Source organism: Peromyscus maniculatus, chromosome 17 (genome assembly GCF_049852395.1).
Source record: "Peromyscus maniculatus bairdii isolate BWxNUB_F1_BW_parent chromosome 17, HU_Pman_BW_mat_3.1, whole genome shotgun sequence".
Lineage (NCBI taxonomy): Eukaryota > Metazoa > Chordata > Mammalia > Rodentia > Cricetidae > Peromyscus > Peromyscus maniculatus.
In genome coordinates, this window is record NC_134868.1 from 39,434,317 (window position 1) to 39,457,905 (window position 23,589).

The window sequence follows — 23,589 nt, forward strand, 5'->3', positions numbered from 1 at the left end:
CCTGGATGGAAGAAAATGCTTATCATTCCAGCACTCGGGAGGCTAAGGCAAGAGGATGGCAGACTTGAGGTCAGCCTGTACTACAAAGTAAGATCCTGTCTCAAAAAACTAAAAGGAGCCAGGTGGTGGTGGCGCACACATTTAATCCTGATATTAAGAAGGTAGAGGCAGGCGGATCTCTGTGAGTTCAAGGCCAGCCTGGTCTATAGAGCGAGATCCAGGACCGACACCAAAACTACACAGAGAAACCCTGTCTCGGGGTGGGGTGGGGGTGGGGGTATCAGTAAAAAAAAAAGAAAAAAAGAAGGGAACTCTTAGACACATGCCAATCGGATGAGTCCAAGCGGCTGCACCAGAACACCAGACTGGAGAACTGAAGTGGCACACGGTTCTCACAGTTGTGTGCTGCCAGCTGGTTGGCAGTAAGGGTTCCCACTCCTAGCTTGTAGATGGACACTTTCTCCCAATGTGTCTCCCAGACAGAGGGAGAGAGAAGTCTGTCTCCCTCCTCTACAAGGATGCCCACAGGGCAGTGTTCTACCTGCGTGTATCCTTGCAGGCCAGAAGAGGGCGCCAGATCTCATTACAGATGGTTGTGAGCCACCATGTGGTTGCTGGGAATTGAACTCAGGTCCTCTGGAAGAGCAGCCAGTGCTCTTAACCGCTGAGCCATCAGGGCCCATCTCGTATCTTCATCTACCCTCATCATCCCCAGATATCAGCATATTGGCGGGTAGGGTTTCAATAGCACCAACTCATTCCTTTAGAGGGACTATGTCTCTTAGGGAAGGGTCTATCCACTGTCTCACAGGAGTGAGTCAAGTCTTGGGGAAGATGACCCAGAGTGAGAAAACAAAACAAAAACCTCAAGCAAGCGGTCAAATAGGAGGCAGACATCCTCGGAAGGTGTAACACGCTGGTTATCTCGGAAGCATGCCACACTGAAACTAGAAATATTAACAAACCCAGGACAGAACTTCCTGCTGTCTCAACCCACAAGCACTCAAGGGTTTACTGGAGTTCTTCTACTGTTTTCCTAGTCCCCGTTCTGACAAAAGCCTGGTACTGTGTCTGACTCACCCACAAAGATGTGGGTGCAGCTTTTGAAAGTTATATTTGTAAGATCTTATTCCAGAAATACTAAATTGGGAGCTCTGGGGTGAAGACTTATGTGGGAACCCCTAGTTAAGAGTCTTATAGCTTGTTGTATGTTTGTTTCGGGGTCCCAGGTCTCATAGACGTCAGGCAAGAGCTTTACAGCTGAGCTACAACCCAGTTCTAACTGGTTGAGAATAAATAATACCTGGTTCCTAAGTGGGAGTAAAGAGGCTCCTTCCCTCTACTAGAGGACAATGCTTAAAAACTTTTATCACAGGGCTGGAGCGATGGCTCAGTGGTTAAGAGCACTGGCTGCTCTTCCAGAGGACCTGGGTTCAATTCCCAGCAACTACATGGTGGCTCACAACTGTCTGTAATGAGATCTGGCGCCCTCTTCTGGCCTGCAGGCAGAACACTGTATATATAATAAATAAATAAATCTTCAAACAAAAAAAACAAACCCCAAGCCCACAAACCTTTATCCCATCACAGATCAGCCCACAGGATACATAGAAGCCATGGTGTCTATGGCCAGTGTCACAGGCCTCAGCCTGCTTACTGGAGTGTTCTCAAGTGTGTTAGCTGACATTCTGCTCCTTAGCAGAGCAAAGAGATTGAACAAAATGAAGTTCCCCTGACTTTATATCAGGACCTATGTGAAGCAAAAAACACAGGGACCCGTGTTTCCTGTTTTTTCGCTAAAATACATATTATTCTTAAGGCTGGAGGTATTGCTCAGGAGCAGAACATACTCTTAGCATATACAAGGCGTGGGCTCAATTTCCTGTAATAAAAAGCAGAAGGAAGGTAATAAAATACCAAGTTGGGGCTGCCAAGATGGCTCAACGGATAGATGCTTGCTGATAAGCCTGACAACTTGGGTCTAATCATCAGGACCTACATGGTGGAAGAGACACTGACTGGGGGCTGGAGAGATGGCTCAGTGGTTAAGAGCACTGACTGCTCTCCCAGAGGACCCAGGTTCAATTCCCAGAACCCACATGGCAGCTCACAGCTATCTGGAACTCCAATTCCAGGAGATCCAACAACCATGACAAAACACCAATGTACATAAAATAAAAATAGATAATTAAAACAAAAGAGAGAGACACTGACGCCCATAAGCTGTCCTCTGACTTCCACACATATGCCATGACATGCATGTCCCCTCCCCAAACTAAATAAATGTAGTAAGTCTTTTTTTTTTTTTTTTTTTTTTTTTTAACCCCTCTGTAACAGCCCTGGCTGTCCTGGAACTCGCTTTGTAGACCAGGCTGGCCTCAAACTCAGAGATCCACCTGCCTCTGCCTTCCGAGCGCTGGGATTAAATGCGTGCACCACCACGTCTGGCAAAGTAAATCTTGATAAAACTGCTAGTGACAGAATGTTAGCACCTTCTCAGCTGGTACGCAGCATGCTCCCCCAGCAAGCACAAAACCTCAGGCGCACATCCAGCACCACATAAAGTAGGAAGTGGTGATGCGCGTCCATAATCCGAAAACTTGGGAGGTAGACACAGGAATGTCAGAAGTTCAAGGTCATCTTCCCCTTTTGGTGCTTTTGAGGCCAGCCTAGACACCTTTAATTCCAGCACTTGAGAGGCAGAGGGAGGCAGATCTCTGAGTTTGAAGCCAGCCTGGTTTATAGAGTGACTTCTAGGTCAGCTAGAGCTACATAGTGAGTCCTAAAAAAAAAATATATATTCACGACAGCCCCATCCCACCGCCCCGTGCCGGGTGCCACTATGATGAGCAAGTATGGGATAGAGAGATGGGAGAGTAAGAGAAGAGGAGCAGCTGACGTGCTGCTGTGGAAAGAGGCCAAACTGGAGATGGGCGGTGAGGAACAGCCTGAGGGGAGTGGCCTGCACTGCTGGGGCCCCAGCTGCTGCCAAGGGTCACATCTGGGTCAGGGGCCCTACTGCAGCCAGAGGCTGTGTTAATGTCATGGCCACCACCCAGGGCCTGAACCTCCACCAGAGGCCACATTGATGTCCAAGGGCCACACTGGCACTGTTGGGCGCCATGTGCTCTAAGTGGCCTGAGCTGCCACCTGGGGCCATGGTAATGTCCAGGCTATGGCTGAGAGCCATGATAATGTCTGGGTTACTCTTTGGATTCCTGGTCCTACTGCAGCCAGTATCTATGTCGATGTCCATGGATGGCCTGTATCACCACCAAAAGCCACGCTGATATCAGAGGGTGGTGCTGAGCTGGCCCGGTCCCTCACTGGTAGTGGGAGAGTTGGATGAGCCCCTTTCCAGACACCACCCACTGGAAAGCTGGCCTTACCCCTCATAAGGCGCTGCCAGCAGTGGTGTGGGCACAGGAGAGCTGGTGGAACTATAACTGCATGATTGATTTCCATGTCTCCGGGCAACAGCAGGGTAGCAGAGAGGAGTCTCAGTGAGGGTCCACAACTGATGATGCAGCAGAAGTTGATGATTCAAGCCAGAGGCCTTGAACCAGACCAACGACTCATTTCAGTGAACATGTGCAAGCAAAGCTGTTTGGGCAAAACTGTATACTGTGCCACACACCGAGGCTTCCAAGGCCACTTCTACAAATGAGTATGTGATGGAGAGGCGGGAAAGGAGGATCTGAGTGGCACACACACGGTGGAACTGAAGAGGAAACAGCCGTGACAGGTGTAAGAGAACACTGCAGTAATAGAAGAGCAAGCCGTTGCCCAAAGGGGTCTGCCAGTTGTTTTTATTTTAATCTTATTTATTATTTTTAAATTGAAAATTATTTTATATTTAAATTTTTATTTTATTATTTGTTTATTTGATTTTTTGAGACAGGGTTTCTCTGTGTAGCCCTGAGTGTCCTGGAACTTTCTCTGTAGACAAGGCTGACCTTGAACTCATAGAGATCTGCCTGCCTCCTGAGTACTGGGAGGTTACAGGCCCCTAACACATCTTTATAAAGAGCTCCCGATACATAAGATTTTTCAATAATATCCAGTGAACAAATGAATAAAAATAAAACAAGTAGAAATAAAATATAATCCTACCACCTGGAAGTAACACTGCTGGAGGAAGACTTAATTAATTGTCCTCTGTATGGGGCCAGGGTTCATTTCATAGCTCAGGCTGGCCTTGAATCCAGCCATCTTCAGCCTCCCGCGTGCTCCAGGAAGTTATGAGAATTAACACTTCCCTGAACTACTTTACTTTGGATGGTCATTACTTGCAATAATTAAGACACACCAGTCCTGGGCTGGAGAGATGGCTCAGTGTTTAAGAGCACTGGCTGCTCTTCCAGAGGACCCGGGTTGGATTCCCAGCACCCACAGGGCAGCCAAGAGCTACCTATCTGTAACTCCAGGTCTAGGGGATCCAAGGACAGCCTCTTCCGGCCTCTGTGGGTACCAGACATGCATGCAGTCTGCGGGCATCCATGGAAGCACTCAACAAATAAACATTATACAACAACCACAGACTAATCCCACTTGGTGGCTGGCTGTATTTGGTCACCCCATCACACCGCAAGCTCCTTGAAAGTTTTTTTCTTTTTTTTTAATTAATTTATTTTTATTTCATGAGCATTGGTGTTTTGTCTGAATATATGCCTCTGTGAGGGTGTTGAATCCTCTGGAACTGGAGTTACAGACAGGTGTGAGCCGCCACGTGGGTGCTGGGAATTGAACCCGGGTCCTCTGGAAGAGCACTCACTGCTCTTAACCACGGAGCCATCTCTCCAGCCCCGCAAGTTCCTTGAAGAAAGGGACCTCTGTAGAAAAATAATTTGTATCTACCCTCTTCCTTCCAAGAGCCCAAAACATGAATAAAAGGATGTGCTTCAGAAAAACCTCTCTTTTCCCTGCACACGCTTGGAAGTTACTCTGTGTAGTCAGCTCTCATAACCGCGATCCTTGGGCAAATCTAAACCCATATCTACCCTTTGGTTGCATTTTCTCTGACACTGATTGCAGCCCTACCCTGCTTGTAATTCAAGGCCAAAAGCTACTTTGAGGAGATCCTCACTAGAACAGCAACGGATGTTCGGGAGACATCAGTGCTTAGATGGAGATGGAAGCCGGCGCACAAGGATGCGCTGGGCAAGGCCAGGTGGACCACAGGCGGCAATTCTGAGCCATTCTGAGCTGTCCTTTGCTTGCACTTGATCTCCGTCTTCACCTTCTTCTCACTGGGAACCCAAACCCACCAGCCCCTTCTTTATTGAGGCCAGTAGAAGCAACAATGGCAGAAGATGTCACCGATCCACGGTGATGTGAGCAAGGGAGGGAGAAAGCAAAAGCCTTGAGGAGGGCGGAGGTGAGAAACTCCCACCATTTATGGAGGGCAGAGGGCGGCAGGCTCAGAGTGCACGTCAATCATTAACAGCGGCTTTTCCTTTCTCCTAACGCCTCCCTCCCTTCATTTTCAACAGTGGCTTGAGCCTGCTTACAGCTACTCATCTCCAGCTTCATTCGTTTCACAAACAGCTACGGAGCAAGGCACTTTAAGGTAACAAACAGCACACAAATTTACAAGGCACTTTAAGGTAACAAACAGCACACAAATTTACAAGGCACTTTAAGGTAACAAACAGCACACAAATTTACGAACCCATCCCTGCCCCTAAGGAGTTCCCAATTTAGTATAATTTAAACGTCAGTCTTCAAAGGCATTGAGAGAACCTATCCCCAGTCTCAGGTGACTCTTGGGTTCAGCATTTTCAGTCACCAACAAGAACTCTGATCTTAGCCGGGCGGTGGTGGCGCACGCCTTTAATCCCAGCACTCGGGAGGCAGAGGCAGGCGGATCTCTGTGAGTTCGAGGCCAGCCTGGTCTACCAAGTGAGTTCCAGGAAAGGCGCAAAGCTACACAAAGAAACCCTGTCTCGAAAAACCAAAAAAAAAAAAAAAAAAGAACTCTGATCTTGTGATGGGAAAGGGCCACACTAATGTGGGTACGAGACTATTTAAAAACTACCAAAGTTTTTCAATCTACCACTTTTTCTGTCTCCCACCCCCACCCCTTTGCAATTTGAAAGCCTGTCCCCAAACAATGCAAAGCAAACAGTATCATAAAGCTCTGAGAAACTCCTTAAGACGTCTCCTAAGGTAGCCTGTCGTTCTCAGCGTTGGCTGCAGTTCAGATCAACTGCGAGTTTCCGCACTTGCTCACACCCACGCTGCACCTCCAGGCACAGTGGGGAGCCTCGGATGGATGCGCGGGAACACGCGCCGCAGAACTTCAACTCTCCAGGGGGTTCCGATTGCGCAGCCAAAGTTGAGAACGACTCTCACCCATCACTCCGCCCTTACAATGTGTTCTCAGGTCCCCGTTCCTCAACACCAGAGCCCTCTCCTTCTCCACTCGCCCACGCCATCAGCAGTTTCCCAGAGGCAGTTTCTCGTGCTTCCCTGGCTCCAGCGCCGGATGCGATACTCCCCCGCACGGAGATGCACGCGGGGCAGCTAAGCTGGGCTGCGTGTTTGACTTTCCTTAGCAATGCACCTGTGCTGCGTGGCGGGCTCGGTCGCTATTTTTCCCCCTCTTTCCCGCCATCTCCTGGGCCCCAAGGCCTGGCAGGAGCGAGGAAGCCCCCCCGGGGATGCCCGCGCGGAGTCCGGGAGCAGGCGCGCTGCCGACGCGGCCCGAGGGGCCCCCCCGATACTCACGCAAGTGCCACCCAGCTTGTGACTCTCCACCACCGCGGCCCTGGCGCCGAGCTCCGCCGCCCGCCGCGCGCTGGCCAGCCCTCCCGAGCCGCCGCCGATCACCAGGTAGTCGAAGGAGGCGACGGCGGTGGCCGGGGTCTGCAGCTCGCCAGGACTCGCCATGGCGCAGGTGAGCGCGCGCGCCGCCCGCCGCAGGCTCGGGGCCGCGCCCACGCTCAGCGCCCGGGGCAGCAGCGCCATGCGCGGAAGTGCGCGGCGGCCGAGCGGGCGCAGCGTCGGCGTGACTAAGCACCCGCGGCGGGCCGGGCACAGGGCCGCTGTCCCCACCCCTCGCCAGCACCCGCCCCCGCAGCGCCTGGACCCGGACCAGGAACGGGAACCCTGGGAGCTGGGGAGGCGGCTCAGCGGTGAAGGGCATTGGCAGCTCTTTCAGAGAGGTCCTGAGTTCAATTCCCGGCAGCCACATGGAGGCTCGCGGCCATCTATAATGGGATCTGAGGCATGCAGAGAGCACGGTATACATAAAATAAAGAAAGAACGTGAACGTTTTGTTTCCCCCCAGCTTCTCCGGGATCCGCTCCTGCACTGCCAAGCCCTGTTAGGCCTTGACCCACGTCCAGATTCACCGGGGGCAGGAAGCAGGAATTTACATGTTAAACCCCACTTTTCCTCCCTAAAGTGATTCTCGGGAACTTGTACTTTTAAAAAGGCTGGGATAATGAGTTGAATGGCAGAAATGATTTTTGTGATCCACAGATGAAGCCTGAAGACAAAAGCATTGCTTCACCACGCTGTGGAAGAGACTGAGATGGAGCCGCCAATTAAACCGGCGAAGATCCCAGGCAGGGTCTTTGGGAACGGTGTATAGATGAATAAGCCTACGGCTAGGAGCCCAAGGCGAAGAAACGAGGAACACAGGGCGGGTAGGCCCCACACCGAATTAGAACGTTATAGAGTTCATTAAGTTGGGTTTTTTCCTGCTTGAAAAGTAATAATGACTTGGGAGGGGGAGGTAGGAGGAACCTGGGTTCAAAGTCATCAAGGAAGAAGGAAGGGTTTTTTTCCTTCTAGTATAGTACCCTGTAATAAATGTAGACAGAGTAACATCGAGAAAACATTTTCAAGGTTACAGTGAAGCAGCTTTGCTAGGAACCATCAATGATTGTTAAAATCACCGCGTTAAAGTTTGATGGGAATAAAGTTATGTAGACAGATAAAGTTTAGATAGATATTATATGTATATGTATGTATATATATATATATATATATACACACACACACACACAGAGTTAATTCCTACACACACACACACACACACACACAGAGAGAGAGAGAGAGAGAGAGAGAGAGAGAGAGAGAGAGAGAGAGAGAGAGAAAGAGAGAGAGAGAGATTCCTTCTTGATCATAAAATGGAAAGGGTGCTATTTCTGCAGTCAACACCTTGTCCAAAAGACCAAGATTAAATACTGCTAGTAATGAGAAAGGTGCCGTTGCGAGGCAATAATAAGTATTCAATTTCATATACGAAACCGTCTTGCTTTTTAAGAATCCAGGGGCTGGAGAGATGGCGTAGTACTTAAATGTACTGGCTGCTCTTCCAGAGGAGCAGAGTTCGACTCCTGGCTCCCACATGACGGCTCACAACCATCTGTAATTCCAGTTGTCTAGTTCTGTGCAGACCGATATTACTTGGACTTATTACATGATTTCGGTGTCCAATATTGAGGCTCAGGATGAAAACTGAAGAGAATAGAGAACTAAAGTTTAAATTCGAAGTTAGCAGGAAGCACACTGTACTGTAAGAAACTTCAGAGGCAGTTTGCAAGTCTGCTTCGTTGAAAAACTGGATTTATAGTTTGCCTGTGGTGGCACATGCCTTTAATCCCTGCACTTGGGAGGCAGAGGCAGGCAGATCTCTGTGAGTCTGAGATTAGCCTGGTCTACATAGGAGTTCTAGGACAGCCAGGGCTCTACATAATAGAGAGACCCTGTCTCAAAAACCAGAGTGGGGAGGGGATGGGGGGGACGGGGGGGGGGGGGCATGACACGGACGACTTAGACCCCAGAAGATATATCCAGAGGAAATTACAAGGGTACTTGATTTGGAAATAAGACTACCATCCCTATTCTGAATTTAAATGTGTGGTATTTTTTTTTGTACCATTTAGTGTTTTACAGTGTGTGTAATGTGGATGTATATGTGTGTGCATGTGGGTGTGCATGCATGAAGCCAGTGGCTGAAATCAGGTTTCTTCCTCTCCCTCTCCACTTTATTCTTCCAGACAGGCTCTCTCTCAAAGGCTGGATCTCATCAACTTGGCTAGACTGGCTGGCCAGTGACTGCCAGGGATCTGCCTGTCTCCCTCAGTCCCCAGCACTGAGGTTCCAGAGCTGCTCCTGGCCTTAACGTGGGGCTGGGGATCCGAACTCAGGTCCTCATGGGTGTGTAAGCAGACACTTCACCAACTAAGCCATGGCCTCAGTCCTTATTTTTTAAGGTACATTGCAATACTTGAGATTAAAAAGAAAGCCAGGCATGGTGATATCACACCAGCAGTCCTAGTACTTGGGAGATAGAGATAGGAACAGGAGTTCAAGGTCATGCTTGGCTACAAAGTGAGTTTGAAACCAGGCTGAGATGCTTGAGACCTGTTTTCAAAAATAAATTAAGAAGCTGGGCTGTGGTGGTGGGTGGTGGTGGCGGCGGCGGCGGTGATGGCGCATGCCTTTGATCCCAGCACTGGGGAGGCAGAGGCAGGTGGATCTCTGTTTGAGTCCAGCCTAGTCTACAGAGTGAGTTCCAGGACAGCCAGGGCCTCACAGAAAAACCCCATCTTGAAAGAAATTAATAAAGAAAAGAAAAATAAAGAGACAGATACATTGACAACTTCTTGTCCTACCAGCTCCTTGGGGGCAGAGGCAAAAGGATTACAAATTTGAGGCAACCTATGCTACATGACAGACAAGACCCTGTTTCAAAAATACGATGGAATGGAATGCTTTTTATCTCAAAGGATGATGGAATAAAAACATCCCTCTCAGCTCAGAAATAAGGTAGTGGCCAGGTCTGAAGCTCATGCCTCACAAGGCAGAGGCAGGAGGATCTCTGTGAGTTTGAGGGCAGCCTAGTCCACATAATGAGACCCTGTCTCAAAAAAGGAAAAAAGGGGCTGGAGAGATGGCTTAGTGGTTAATATCGGCTGCTCTTCCAGAGGACGGGGTTTGGTTCCCTGCACCTACATGGCAGCTCACATGGAGTCTGTAACTCCAGTTCCAGGGGATCTGATACCCTCTCTGACCTCTGTGAGCAGTATACACACACACACACACACACATATGCAAAACACCCATACACACAAGAGGAAAATAGAATAAAAAGAGGAAGAAAGGAAGAGAAGGTGATTTCAACACTCTGCTATAATCATTTCTCCTCTTGTTTCTTTAATTTTAGTGGTATGTGCATGGTTGTTTTGCCTGTATGATGTCTGTGCATCATGTACATGCCTGGTACCCATGTATTGGTTAAATTATTAAGGCCACTGCACATAGTTAAAAGGAAGATTTATTTAGTGGGTAACTTACAAAAAAGGGAAAGGTAGGTTGTGGGGTCTGGGGAAGGTGTATCGCAATCCAGTGGTGTTCTCTGGAGCTCTGCTCAGTCAACCTCCACCGTCTAGGGTCCTGGAACAGAGAGAGCGCTGGCCCGCCCAGGTCTAGGGTCTCCAGGCGCCTCCCCTGGCCCCCGCCTTGTAGGCGTGACAGTTGCCAGAGTCTCAATGGGGGTTGGAACTTCCAGATCCAAGCTGGAATGGCTACCCACTACACCCATGCAGATAAGAGGGCATCATATTTTCTGGAACTGGAGTTATAGATAGTTGTGAGTTGCCGTGTGGTGCTGAAAATTGAACCCGTGGCCTCTTGAAGAGCAGCCAGTGCTCTTAACCACTAGACATCTCTCTAGTCCCAACCTCCTTTTTTTTTTTTTTTTAAACTTAAAAAGAATTTTTTTTTAAAGATAGGTCTCAGGTGAGCTCACCTGGAGTTTGCTATGTGGACCACACTGCCCTCAAACTCACAGAGAACCACTGCCTCCCAAGTTCTGGGATTAAAGGTGTATGCCACCACACCCTGTTTCTCTCATAATTTTTTAAACTAGCATACAAAATAACAGGTTTCCCTATAGGACTTCCATAGATACTTTGTTCTGGTTGATTTAACTATTTTTCCTTCTCTGCATACCTAAAGTTGTATTTGTTAATCCACTTATCTGTTGTTCATTGTTGGTGGTTTTCTTACTCTTTGTCTCTTTGGGAACCGGACACCCAGCTCCCAAATAAATCACACAAGGAAACTTATTCTTAATTATGAATGCCAAGCCTTAGCTGGGCTCCTTTCTTGCCAGCTTTTCTTAACTTTAAGTTAATCCATCTGTCTTTTGCCTTTGGGCTTTCACCTCTCTCTATTTCTGCATACCTTTCATTATTTCTTACTCCATTGCTGCTTGTGTAGCTGAGTGGCTGGCCCCTGATGTCCTCCTCCTTCTCTTGCTCCTAGATCTCTCCTCTCCCAGATTTCTCCTCCTATATATTCTCTCTGCCTGCCAGCCCCGCCTTTCCTTTCTCCTGCCTTGCTATTGACCGTTCAGTGCTTTATTAAACCATTAGGTGCTTTAGATAGGCACAGTAACACAGTTTCACAGAGTTAAATAAATGCAACATAAACAAAAGTAACACACCTTAAAATAATATTCAACAACAGTCATTTGTAGATTTTTTTAATCTTTAAATTACACTTATTTATTAAGTGTGTGTGTGTGTGTGTGTGTGTGTGTGTGTGTGCATGTGCAAGTACACACGTGGAGGTCAGAGGACAATGTTTGCAGTTTGTTTTCTACTTCTACCATGCGGGTTCCAGGGTCAAGCTTAGGTCACCAGGCTTGGTAATGTGTACCTCTACCCAAATGTGCCCTTTTAGCTCTTTCCTGATGATTAATTTTCTTTCTTATGTGTTTCCTTTTCCAATTTTTAGAGCATGTAGATGTTATTTTATGTTGGGTGTTTTTATTATTTGAAATTTGAATAGAAATATTGACACATCAGGTAGCTCACAACAGCCTGAAATTCCAGCACTAGGAGATCTGATACTTCTAACCTCCCGGAGCACCCACACTTATGTTCACACTCTGATACACACGCACACACACAAATACACACCTGAGATTTAAAATAAAGATGCCAAGCGATGGTGGCGCACATCTTTAATGCCAGCACTCTGGGCAGAGCCAGGCAGATCTCTGTGAATTCGAGGACAGCCTGGTCTATAGAGCTAGTTCCAGGACAGCCAGGTCTACACAGAGAAACCCTGTCTCAAAAACCAAAACAATAAAAAACAAAAATAAAAAAAACAAAGTTAAGACCTGACTGGGTTACAGAACAAATTCAAGGCAGGCCTAAGCAACATTGCTGTGTCCAGCATGGCTCCAGGGATGGACCTGACTGGGGAGGTCAGGGTATGCAGAAAAGACAAACAGACACCCCGAAAAGCTGGGAACTGGGTGGACTGGTCTTTCTGTTGGAGAAGCCACAGCACCCAGAAGCACAGCGTGTTTATTATACAGAGATGCAGGATTATTGCATCCAGCTGAACGAGGGATGAAGTTATTATATACATATAAACAAGGAGGCAGGATTTATGGTCATCAATTGGTCCAAGGAGACAGGTTAAGCTAATCTCAGCAGAACCAGCCTCCATAAGGGAGCAATCTTCAAGCCATAAATATCTGGGGTGGACATTTCCTGTACACACTGTTAACATCTACATATAGGCTCAAAGAGAAGGCCTTGCCATTTCCCTCTGAGCCCCAATGGCTTTGCTATTTTTCATGGGTCCGAGGCTAGGGTACTTGACGTGAGCATGCCCATGACAGCAGTACACATTCATTCAGAACTTCATTTATTCAGGACCTTCTCCATTCCCCCAACTTGGTGAGACTCTGTTTCGAAATTTAAAGGGGTAGAAGAGATAGCTCAGCAGCAGACTGTTTTTCCAGCACTTCTGAGGCTCTCCCTACACACACACACACACACACACACACACACACACACACACACACACACACACACACACACCCGCCAGACAAAGAAAATGTGATCAAGGCTCTTAGGATGGTACTTTGTTGCGGTATTCTTACATAGTGAACGTTGAAGGGCACAGAGTGTAGGGATGGAGACTAGGGCTAGAGTTAATCTTGGCTGTCAACTTGATTGGACTTGGTATCAACTAAGAGACATGGATCTCTGAGGGTGCCTCCAGGAAGGATTAACTGGATGAAGACTCTCCCCCGGAGTGGGGAGTGCCTTCTGGTGAGGTTCAGATGTGAAGGGCTCTGGAGGGAAAGCCTTGCCGCTTGCTTGTGTGCCTTTGCTTGTAGCTGGTGGGTGCATCCACCTGCGGCTGTTGGACTGGACTGCCCAGGCATCCAGCCTTGTGGACTGAGTCGCTATGGGGCTCTCAGCGTGCAGACGGGCCTGGGTGACTAGGCAGCCTGTACTGTGCAAATAGACTTAACAATCCCCTCAGTGACATCCACTTCCTTCTCTCGGTTCTGTTCCTCTAGGGCACTCTGACTAACACAAGGATACTCCTTTGGATCTCTTTTGTAACAATGCTAATCCCTTTCATGTGGGCGGAGCACTGGGAGTTTAACCAATGCTGAAAGCCTACCTCTAAGTACTGTCATCCTACCTCTAAGTACTGTCATATTGGATTAGGTTCCTGCAGAGGCGTTCTAAAGGGACATGAACCCTCAAACCATCAGTGACTGAATGTGGATTACCAAAAATGTATCAAAATAACACAGAGGAATATGACTGTGACGAAAAAAAATGGCCATGAGAACTTCTTAGTTTTTTTTTTTTAACCTTTGCATTTATGTATTTGGGTATTTTGCTTGGATGAATGTCTGTGCACCACTTACGTGCAGTGCCTGCAGAGGTTAGAAGAGGGCATCAGATCCCCCGGGACTGGAGACTGTGAACCGTCATGTGGGGTGCTGGGAATTGAACCCGGGTCCTCTGGAAGAGCAGTCTGTGCTCTTAACCAATGAGCCATCTCTCCAGCCCCACAACAACTTTTTTTTGTTTTTGTTTTTTTTTTTTTTTTTTTTTGGTGTTTCAAGACAGGGTTTCTCTGTAGCTTTGGAGCCTGTCCTGGACTAGCTCTGTAGACCAGGCTGGCCTCGAACTCACAGAGATCCACCTGCCTCTGCCTCCCGAGTGCTGGGATTACAGGCGTGCGCCACCACCGCCTGGCACAACTTTTTAAAGTATTACAGTTCTAAGAATTAAAAAACAAACAAAAAACCTATCAGTTTCAAGCCTATGGTGACAACTACTAAATGGAATCAAATGTAATACACCCAAGGCTAAAATAGACAAATTCGAGGCACACACCTGCAATTCAGCATTAAAAAGACTGAGCAAGATCACAAGTTCAAAGTTATCTTGAACTGCATAATATCATCCGGCCCCAAAATAAATAAATAAAAGTAGGCTTTATTTTGTATGACTACATTGCTGAGGTTTGAAGGTGTGCCACCGAAACCATGTGGTATGGTGGTTGGAATGTGCCCCTCCCACAAATCAATCCCAATTCAACAGGGTTAAGAGGTCTTATCAAGCTCGGCTCTCATAAATGTAATTAATAATGTTGATTCTAAAAGAGACCGAGCTTCAGGTTTAATTTCTTGCTCTTTCCCACGCTTCCTTTGTCCTCCTGGGAATGATGTACCTTCATATTATACGTGTATATTAACATTCACTCAACAAATATCACTTACCAGTTTAGAACTAGTGGTTCAGCCAGTGTGGTGGCGCACGCCTTTAATCCCAGCACTTGGGAGGCAGAGGCAGGCGGATCTCTGTGAGTTTGAGGCCGGCCAGCCTGGGCTATAGAGTGAGTTTCAGGACAGCCAGAGCTGTTACACAGAGAACAATTATACAAGGCTCTGGGTTTTGTGGGGTTTTTTTGTTTTTATTATTATTTTTTTGGTTGGTTTTTTATTGTTGTTGTTGTTTTGCAGGAAGGGTGGGCATTTCAAGATAAGGTTTCTTTGTGTAACAGCTCTAGTTGTCCTGGATCTCACTCTGCAGACTAGCCTAGCCTCAAATTCACAGAGATCCTCCTGCCTGTGCCTCCCAAGTGCTGGGATTAAAGGCGTGCGCCACCACTGCCTGGCTGTATTTTTGTGGGCTTTGTAGAAGGAAAAAATAGGAGAGTCACTGAATCTAGTCCTTGTAGAAGGAAAAATATTAGTAAACATCAGATTGTGATAGTTTGTTGGAGGCTCTTAGGCCTTGAAGAAATCAATGTAGAAAACAGTGATTGTTTTCTATGACTTGGAGAGTTGTTTTTCTGAAGGAGTTTTATAGCCTTGGCATGCCTTTGGTCACGAGACTCTCCTGGCACACCTGGAGCTCTTGGATTATTGGGTACGGCAAACAGTGCACAGTAAGGACTAAAGTTACAGGGGTGATGTTTTCCTTCACGGAACATTAGATCAGGGGTTTTATTGGTATGGTATTGGTATGAGGAACTTGTTTTACCCAAAAAGCCACCTTTGTGCCACAATCAATAAATATGCTTCTGCTCGGCTGTTCAAGGTTCAGTTCATAGGGGCTGAGCCTCTCTGCTACCACAGAACCTGAATTACATTCTGGAATGACTGTCTTTCTCTGATGCGTCCCATGTAACTCAGAACACCCTATAGGCCTTGGGCTTTTTTGTTACTGTTAGTGAGACTATAAGCAAACATTGATTCATGCTTCTCTCTCCAATCTTACCCAGAAATCAGCTTTTTTTTTTTTCTTTCTTGTTAGTAGTAAAACAAGGACCACTGAAATGGTACTTTACAATGAGTAAAGCTGGTTACCACCAAACCTGATTCCACCCTGACACCCTCATAGTTAATGGAGAGAACCAATGCCTAGGAGTTGTTCTCTTTGTGTGTGTCCCTGATACACAAAAGTGTTAATAATTAACAGGAAGTAAGTCAAACATAGTGGCTAATGATGTTTTTCTGTCAGCTTAGCAGCTGCACATGAATCTGCTTACACTTTAATTATTGTCTGCAGCCCACTGACCACTCAGCCTGTGGCCTGGGGGACTTCCGGTCCTGCTGGCACTGGCTCAGCTGTGGTGAGATGTGTAGGTTTAAATGTGTAGGTTTAAACTATATCTCTGTTGTTCTATTCACCAACAAAGACTTGGAATCAGATGTAGGGGTGAAAACATGCTGGATCAGAGAAGCCACCAGCTGACCTTGCTTTTTGGCTGGAAACCCAGCAAGATGCATTTCTTCACTCGTCCCAAACCACAAAGAAACTACTCCTTTCCTGTGTCTCTTTACCCATATTCCTGGCTCCACCGGACTCTCTGTGGCTAATCAATTAGTCATCTAGCTGCTGGCTCCACTCCCTGAGCCAAGGTTGATTTTATTTATTTAACGCAAATGCAAACTCGGGGTTCACAGTGTGATTGAATCTCCTGCAACAGGCTATAATGCCTGTAATTTCAATACTTACTTGAAAGGCCAACACAGGAGGATTGACATGGTTTTGAGGCCAACATGGACCGGGAAGTGGTTCCAAGTCAGCTTCGAGTGTAATTGAAAAAAACAAGTAAACAGCCAGGTGGTGGTGGTGGTGGTGGTGATGGTGGTGGTGGTGGTGGTGGTGGTGGTGGTGGTGGTGGTGGTGGTGGTGGTGGTGGTGGTGCACACCTTTAATCCCTGCACTTGAATCTCCGAATGAGTTCCTGGACAACCAAGGCTACACAGAGAAACCCTGTCTCGAAAACAAACAAACAACAACAACAACAAAATCAAACAAACAAACAGTTTAAAAATTTAACACAAACTAGTTGGTTGTGTGCAGTACATGCACAGGGTATACAGGGATTTGTGCATGTAGGCGGTGGCCAGAGCAGGACAGGATGTCTTCCTCTGTGGCTCTCTGTTCTTATTTCTTTAAGACAGGGTCTCTCACTGAAGCAGAAGGTCACCATTTGAGCTAGCTGACTGGCTTGCTATTGTTCCTCAATGCTGGGAATACAAGGATGTGTGGTCATGCCTGGCTTTTTATATGCATGCTGGAGATTCTAACTCAGGTCATCATTTGGGCGGAGCAAGCATTCTTACCCACTTGGCCATTTCCTGACCCCCTAATTGTTTTTTTTTTTTTTTGTTTTTTTGTTTTTTTGTTTTTTTGTTTTTTTGTTTTTTTGTTTTTTTGTTTTTTCGAGACAGGGTTTCTCTGTGTAGCTTTGCGCCTTTCCTGGAGCTCACTTGGTAGCCCAGGCTGGCCTCGAACTCACAGAGATCCGCCTGGCTCTGCCTCCCGAGTGCTGGGATTAAAGGCGTGCGCCACCAATGCCCGGCGAAAGTTTTTTTTTTTAATTAATTTATTTTTATTTCATGAGCATTGGTGTTTTGTCTGAATATATGCCTCTGTGAGGGTGTTGAATCCTCTGGAACTGGAGTTACAGACAGGTGTGAGCTGCCATGTAGGTGCTGGGAATTGAACCCGGGTCCTCTGGAAGAGCACTCACTGCTCTTAACCACGGAGCCATCTCTCCAGCCCCCCTCAAGTTCCTTGAAGAAAGGGACCTCTGTAGAAAAATAATTTGTATCTACCGTCTTCCTTCTAAGAACCCAAAACATGAATAAAAGGATGTGCTTCAGAAAAACCTCTATTTTCCCAGCACACGCTTGGAAGTTACTCTGTGTGAGTCAGCTCTCATAACCGCAATCTTCGGGCAAATCTAAACCCTTATCTACCCTTTGGTTGCATTTTCTCTGACACTGATTACAGCCCTACCCTGCTTGTAATCCAAGGCCAAAAGCTACTTTGAGTAGTGATCCTCACTAGAACAGCAACGGATGTTCGGGAGACATCAGTGCTTAGATGGAGATGGAAGCCAGTGCATAAGGATGCGCTGGGCAAGGCCAGGTGGACCACAGGCGGCAATTCTGAGCCATTCTGAGCTGTCCTTTGCTTGCACTTGATCTCCGTCTTCACCTTCTCACTGGGAACCCAAACCCGTCAGCCCCTTCTTTATTGAGGCCAGTAGAAGCAACAATGGCAGAAGATGTCACCGATCCACGGTGATGTGAGCAAGGGAGGGAGAAAGCAAAAGCCTTGAGAAGGGCAGAAGTGAGAAACTCCCACCATTTATGGAGGGCAGAGGGCGGCAGGCTCAGAGTGCATGTCAATCATTAACAGTGATTTTTCCTTTCTCCTAACGCCTCCCTCCCTTCATTTTCAACAGTGGCTTGAGCCTGTTTCACAAACAGCTGCGGAGCAAGGCACTTTCAGGTAACAAACAGCACACAAATTTACGAACCCATCCCTGCCCCTAAGGAGTTCCCAATTTAGTATAATTTAAACGTCAGTCTTCAAAGGCATTGAGAGAACCTATCCCCAGTCTCAGGTGACTCTTGGGTTCAGCATTTTTAGTCACCAACAAGAACTCTAGATCTTATAGGAAAGGGCCACACTAACGTGGGTACGAGACTATTTAAAAACTACCAAAGTTTTTCAATCTACCACTTTTTCTGTCTCCCACCCCCACCCCTTTGCAATTTGAAAGCCTGTCCCCAAACAATGCAAAGCAAATAGTATATCATAAAGCTCTGAGAAACTCCTTCAGACGTCTCCTAAAGTAGCCTGTCGTTCTCAGCGTTGGCTGCAGTACAGATCAACTGCGAGTTTCTGCACTTGCTCACACACCCACGCTGCTCCTCCAGGCACAGTGGGGAGCCTCGGATGGATGCGCGGGAACACGCGCAGCAGAACTTCAACTCTCCAGGGGGTTCCGATTGCGCAGCCAAAGTTGAGAACGACTGTCACCCATCACTCCGCCCTTAAAATGTGTTCTCAGGTCCCCGTTCCTCAACACCAGAGCCCTCTCCTTCTCCACTCGCCCACGCCATCAGCAGTTTCCCAGAGGCAGTTTCTCGTGCTTCCCTGGCTCCAGCGCCGGATGCAATACTCCCCCGCAAGGAGATGCACGCGGGGCAGCTAAGCTGGGCTGCGACTTTGGCTTTCCTTGGCATTGCACCTGTGCTGCGTGGCGGGCTCGGTCGCTATTTTTCCCCCCTCTTTCCCGCCATCTCCTGGGCCCCAAGGCCTGGCAGGAGCGAGAAAGCCCCCCCGGGGATGCCCGCGCGGAGTCCGGGAGCAGGCGCGCTGCCGACGCGGCCCGAGGGGCCCCCCCCCCGATACTCACGCAAGTGCCACCCAGCTTGTGACTCTCCACCACCGCGGCCCTGGCGCCGAGCTCCGCCGCCCGCCGCGCGCTGGCCAGCCCTCCCGAGCCGCCGCCGATCACCAGGTAGTCGAAGGAGGCGACGGCGGTGGCCGGGGTCTGCAGCTCGCCAGGACTCGCCATGGCGCAGGTGAGCGCGCGCGCCGCCCGCCGCAGGCTCGGGGCCGCGCCCACGCTCAGCGCCCGGGGCAGCAGCGCCATGCGCGGAAGTGCGCGGCGGCCGAGCGGGCGCAGCGTCGGCGTGACTAAGCACCCGCGGCGGGCCGGGCACAGGGCCGCTGTCCCCACCCCTCGCCAGCACCCGCCCCCGCAGCGCCTGGACCCGGACCAGGAACGGGAACCCTGGGAGCTGGGGAGGCGGCTCAGCGGTGAAGGGCATTGGCAGCTCTTCCAGAGAGGTCCTGAGTTCAATTCCCGGCAGCCGCACGGAGGCTCGCGGCCATCTATAATGGGATCTGAGGCCGTCTTCTGGCATGCAGATAGAGCACCGCATACATAAAATAAAGAAAGAACGTGAACGTTTTGTTTTCCCCCAGCTTCTCCGGGATCCGCTCCTGCACTGCCAAGCCCTGTTAGGCCTTGACCCACGTCCAGATTCACTGGGGGCAGGAAGCAGGAATTTACATTTAAAACCCCACTTTTCCTCCCTAAAGTGATTCTCGGGAACTTGTACTTTTAAAAAGGCTGGGATTGCCGGGCGGTGGTGGCGCACGCCTTTAATCCCAGCACTCGGGAGGCAGAGGCAGGCGGATCTCTGTGAGTTCGAGGCCAGCCTGGGCTACCAAGTGAGTTCCAGGAAAGGCGCAAAGCTACACAGAGAAACCCTGTCTCGAAAAACCAAAAAAAAAAAAAAAAAAAAAAAAAAAAGGCTGGGATAATGAGTTGCATGGCAGAAATGATTTTTGTGATCCACAGATGAAGCCTGAAGACAAAAGCATTGCTTCACCGCGCTGTGGAAGAGACTGAGATGGAGCCGCCAATTAAACCGGCGAAGATCCCAGGCAGGGTGTATAGATGAATAAGCCTACGGCTAGGAGCCCATGGTGAAAAAAACGAGGAACACAGGGCGGGTAGGCCCCGCACTGAATTAGAACGTTATAGAGTTCATTAAGTTTTTTTTTTTCCTGCTTGAAAAGTAATAATGACTTGGGAGGGAGAGGTAGGAGGAACCTGGGTTCAAAGTCATCAAGGAAGAAGGAAGGTTTTTTTTTTCCTTCTAGTATAGTACCCTGTAATAAATGTAGACAGAGTAACATCGAAAAAACATTTTCAAGGTTACAGTGAAGCAGCTTTGCTAGGAACCATCAATGATTGTTAAAATCACCGCGTTAAAGTTTGATGGGAATAAAGTTATGTAGACAGATAAAGTTTAGATAAATATATTATATATATATATATATATATATATATATATATATACACACACACAGAGTTAAAGAATTCCTACACACACACACACACACACACACACAGAGAGAGAGAGAGAGAGAGAGAGAGAGAGAGAGAGAGAGAGAGAGAGAGATTCCTTCTTGATCATAAAATGGAAAGGGTGCTATTTCTGCAGTCAACACCTTGTCCAAAAGACCAAGATTAAATACTGCGAGTAATGAGAAAGGTGCCGTTGCGAGGCAATAACAAGTATTCAATTTCATATACGAAACCGTCTTGCTTTTTAAGAATCCAGGGGCTGGAGAGATGGCGTAGTACTTAAATGTACTGGCTGCTCTTCCAGAGGAGCAGAGTTCGACTCCTGGCTCCCACATGACGGCTTACAACCATCTGTAATTCCAGTTGTCTAGTTCTGTGCAGACCGATATTACTTGGACTTACTACATGATTTCGGTGTCCAATATTGAGGCTCAGGATGAAAACTGAAGAGAATAGAGAACTAAAGCTTAAATTCGAAGTTAGCAGGAAGCACACTGTACTGTAAGAAACTTCAGAGGCAGTTTGCAAGTCTGCTTCGTTGAAAAACTGGATTTATAGTTTGCCTGTGGTGGCGCACGCCTTTAATCTCTGCACTTGGGAGGCTGAGGCAGGTGGATCTCTGTGAGTCTGAGATTAGCCTGGTCTACATAGGAGTTCTAGGACAGCCAGGGCTCTACATAATAGAGAGACCCTGTCTCAAAAACCAAAGAGTGGGTGCGGGGGAGACTTAGACCCCAGAAGATATATCCAGAGGAAATTACAAGGGTACTCGATTTGGAAGTAAGACTACCATCCCTATTCTGAATTTAAATGTGTGTATTATTTTTGTACCATTTAGTGTTTTACAGTGTGTGTAATATGGATGTATATGTGTGTGCATGTGGGTGTGCATTCTTCCTCTCCCTCTCCACTTTATTCTTCCAGACAGGCTCTCTCTCAAAGGCTGGATCTCATCAACTTGGCTAGACTGGCTGGCCAGTGACTACCAGGGATCTGCCTGTCTCCCTCAGTCCCCAGCACTGAGGTTCCAGAGCTGCTCCTGGCCTTAACGTGGGGCTGGGGATCCGAACTCAGGTCCTCATGGCTGTGTAGCAGACACTTTACTAACTAAGCCATGGCCTCAGTCCTTATTTTTTAAGGTACATTGCAATAGTTAAGATTAAAAAGAAAGCCAGGCATGGTGATGTCACATCTGCAGTCCTAGTACTTGGGAGAGAGAGATAGGAACAGGAGTCAAGGTCGTGCTTGGCTACAAAGTGAGTTTGAAACCAGGCTGAGATGCTTGAGACCTGTTTTCAAAAATAAATTAAGAAGCTGGGCTTTGGTGGTGGGTCGTGGTGGTGGTGGTGGTGGTGGCGGCGGCGGCGGCAGTGATGGCGCACACCTTTGACCCCAGCACTGGGGAGGCAGAGGCAGGTGGATCTCTGTTTGAGTCCAGCCTAGTCTACAGAGTGAGTTCCAGGACAGCCAGGGCCTCACAGAAAAACCCCGTCTTGAAAGAAATTAATAAAGAAAAGAAAAATAAAGAGACAGATACATTGACAACTTCTTGTCCTACCAGCTCCTTGGGGGCAGAGGCAAAAGGATTACAAATTTGAGGCAACCTATGCTACATGACAGACAAGACCCTGTTTCAAAAATACGATGGAATGGAATGCTTTTTATCTCAAAGGATGATGGAATAAAAACACCCTCTCAGCTCAGAAATAAGGTAGTGGCCAGGTCTGAAGCTCATGCCTCACAAGGCAGAGGCAGGAGGATCTCTGTGAGTTTGAGGGCAGCCTAGTCCACATAATGAGACCCTGTCTCAAAAAAGGAAAAAAGGGGCTGGAGAAATGGCTTAGTGGTTAACATCCGCTGCTTTTCCAGAGGACCGGGGTTTGTTTCCCAGCACCTACAAGGCAGCTCACATGGAGTCTGCAACTCCAGTTCCAGGGGATCTGATACCCTCTCTGACCTCTGTGAGCAATATATATACACACATGCAGGCAAAACACCCATACACACAAGAGGAAAATAGAATAAAAAGAGGAAGAAAGGAAGAGAAGGTGATTTCAACACTCGGCTATAATCATTTCTCCTCTTGTTTCTTTAATTTTAGTGGTATGTGCATGGTTGTTTTGCCTGTATGATGTCTGTGCATCATGTACATGCCTGGTACCCATGTATTGATTAAATTATTATGGCCACTCCACGTAGTTAAAAGGAAGATTTATTTAGTGGGTAATTTACAAAAAAGGGAAAGGTAGGTTGTGGGGTCTGGGGAAGGTGTATCACAGTCCAACGGTGTTCTCTGGAGCTCTGCTCTGTCAACCTCCATCGTCTAGGGTCCCGGAACAGAGAGAGCGCACAGAGAGAGCGCTGGCCCATCCAGGTCTCAGGTCTCCAGGCGCCTCCCCTGGCCCCGCCTTGTAGGCGTGACAGTTGCCAGAGTCTCAATGGGGGTTGGAACTTCCAGATCCAAGCTGGAATGGCTACCCACTACACCCATGCAGATAAGAGGGCATCATATTTTCTGGAACTGGAGTTATAGATGGTTGTGAGTTGCCGTGTGGTGCTGAAAATTGAACCCGTGTCCTCTTGAAGAGCAGCCAGTGCTCTTAACCACTAGACATCTCTCTAGTCCCAACCTCCTTTTTTTTTTTTTTTTTAACTTAAAAAGAATTTTTTTTTAAAGATAGGTCTCACTATGTAGCTCTGGCTCACCTGGAGTTTGCTATGTGGACCACACTGCCCTCAAACTCACAGAGAACCACTGCCTCCCATGTTCTGGGATTAAAGGTGTATGCCACCACACCCTGTTTCTCTCATAATTTTTTAAACTAGCATACAAAATAACAGGTTTCCCTATAGGACATCCATAGATACTTTGTTCTGGTTGATTTAACCATTTTTCCTTCTCGGCATACCTAAAGTTGTATTTGTTAATCCCATTATCTGTTGTTCATTGTTGGTGGTTTTCTTACTCTTTGTCTCTTTGGGAACCCGACACCCAGCTCCCAAATAAATCACACAAGGAAACTTATTCTTAATTATGAATGCCAAGCCTTAGCTGGGCTCCTTCCTTGCCAGCTTTTCTTAACTTTAAGTTAATCCATCTGTCTTTTG

General features: G+C 47.7%; 1 protein-coding gene across 1 annotated transcript in view; it reads right to left on the reverse strand.

Annotated features, from left to right (window-relative positions):
- Positions 1–6,985, reverse strand: part of Gsr (glutathione-disulfide reductase) — a 43,372-nt gene extending 36,387 nt beyond the window's left edge. Inside the window, exon 1 of the mRNA XM_076553529.1 lies at positions 6,730–6,985. Within this exon, the coding sequence (XP_076409644.1) occupies positions 6,730–6,969 (240 nt within the window). The 5' untranslated portion in view covers positions 6,970–6,985. The remainder of the gene's footprint in view (positions 1–6,729) is intronic.
- Positions 6,986–23,589: the final 16,604 nt, after the last annotated feature.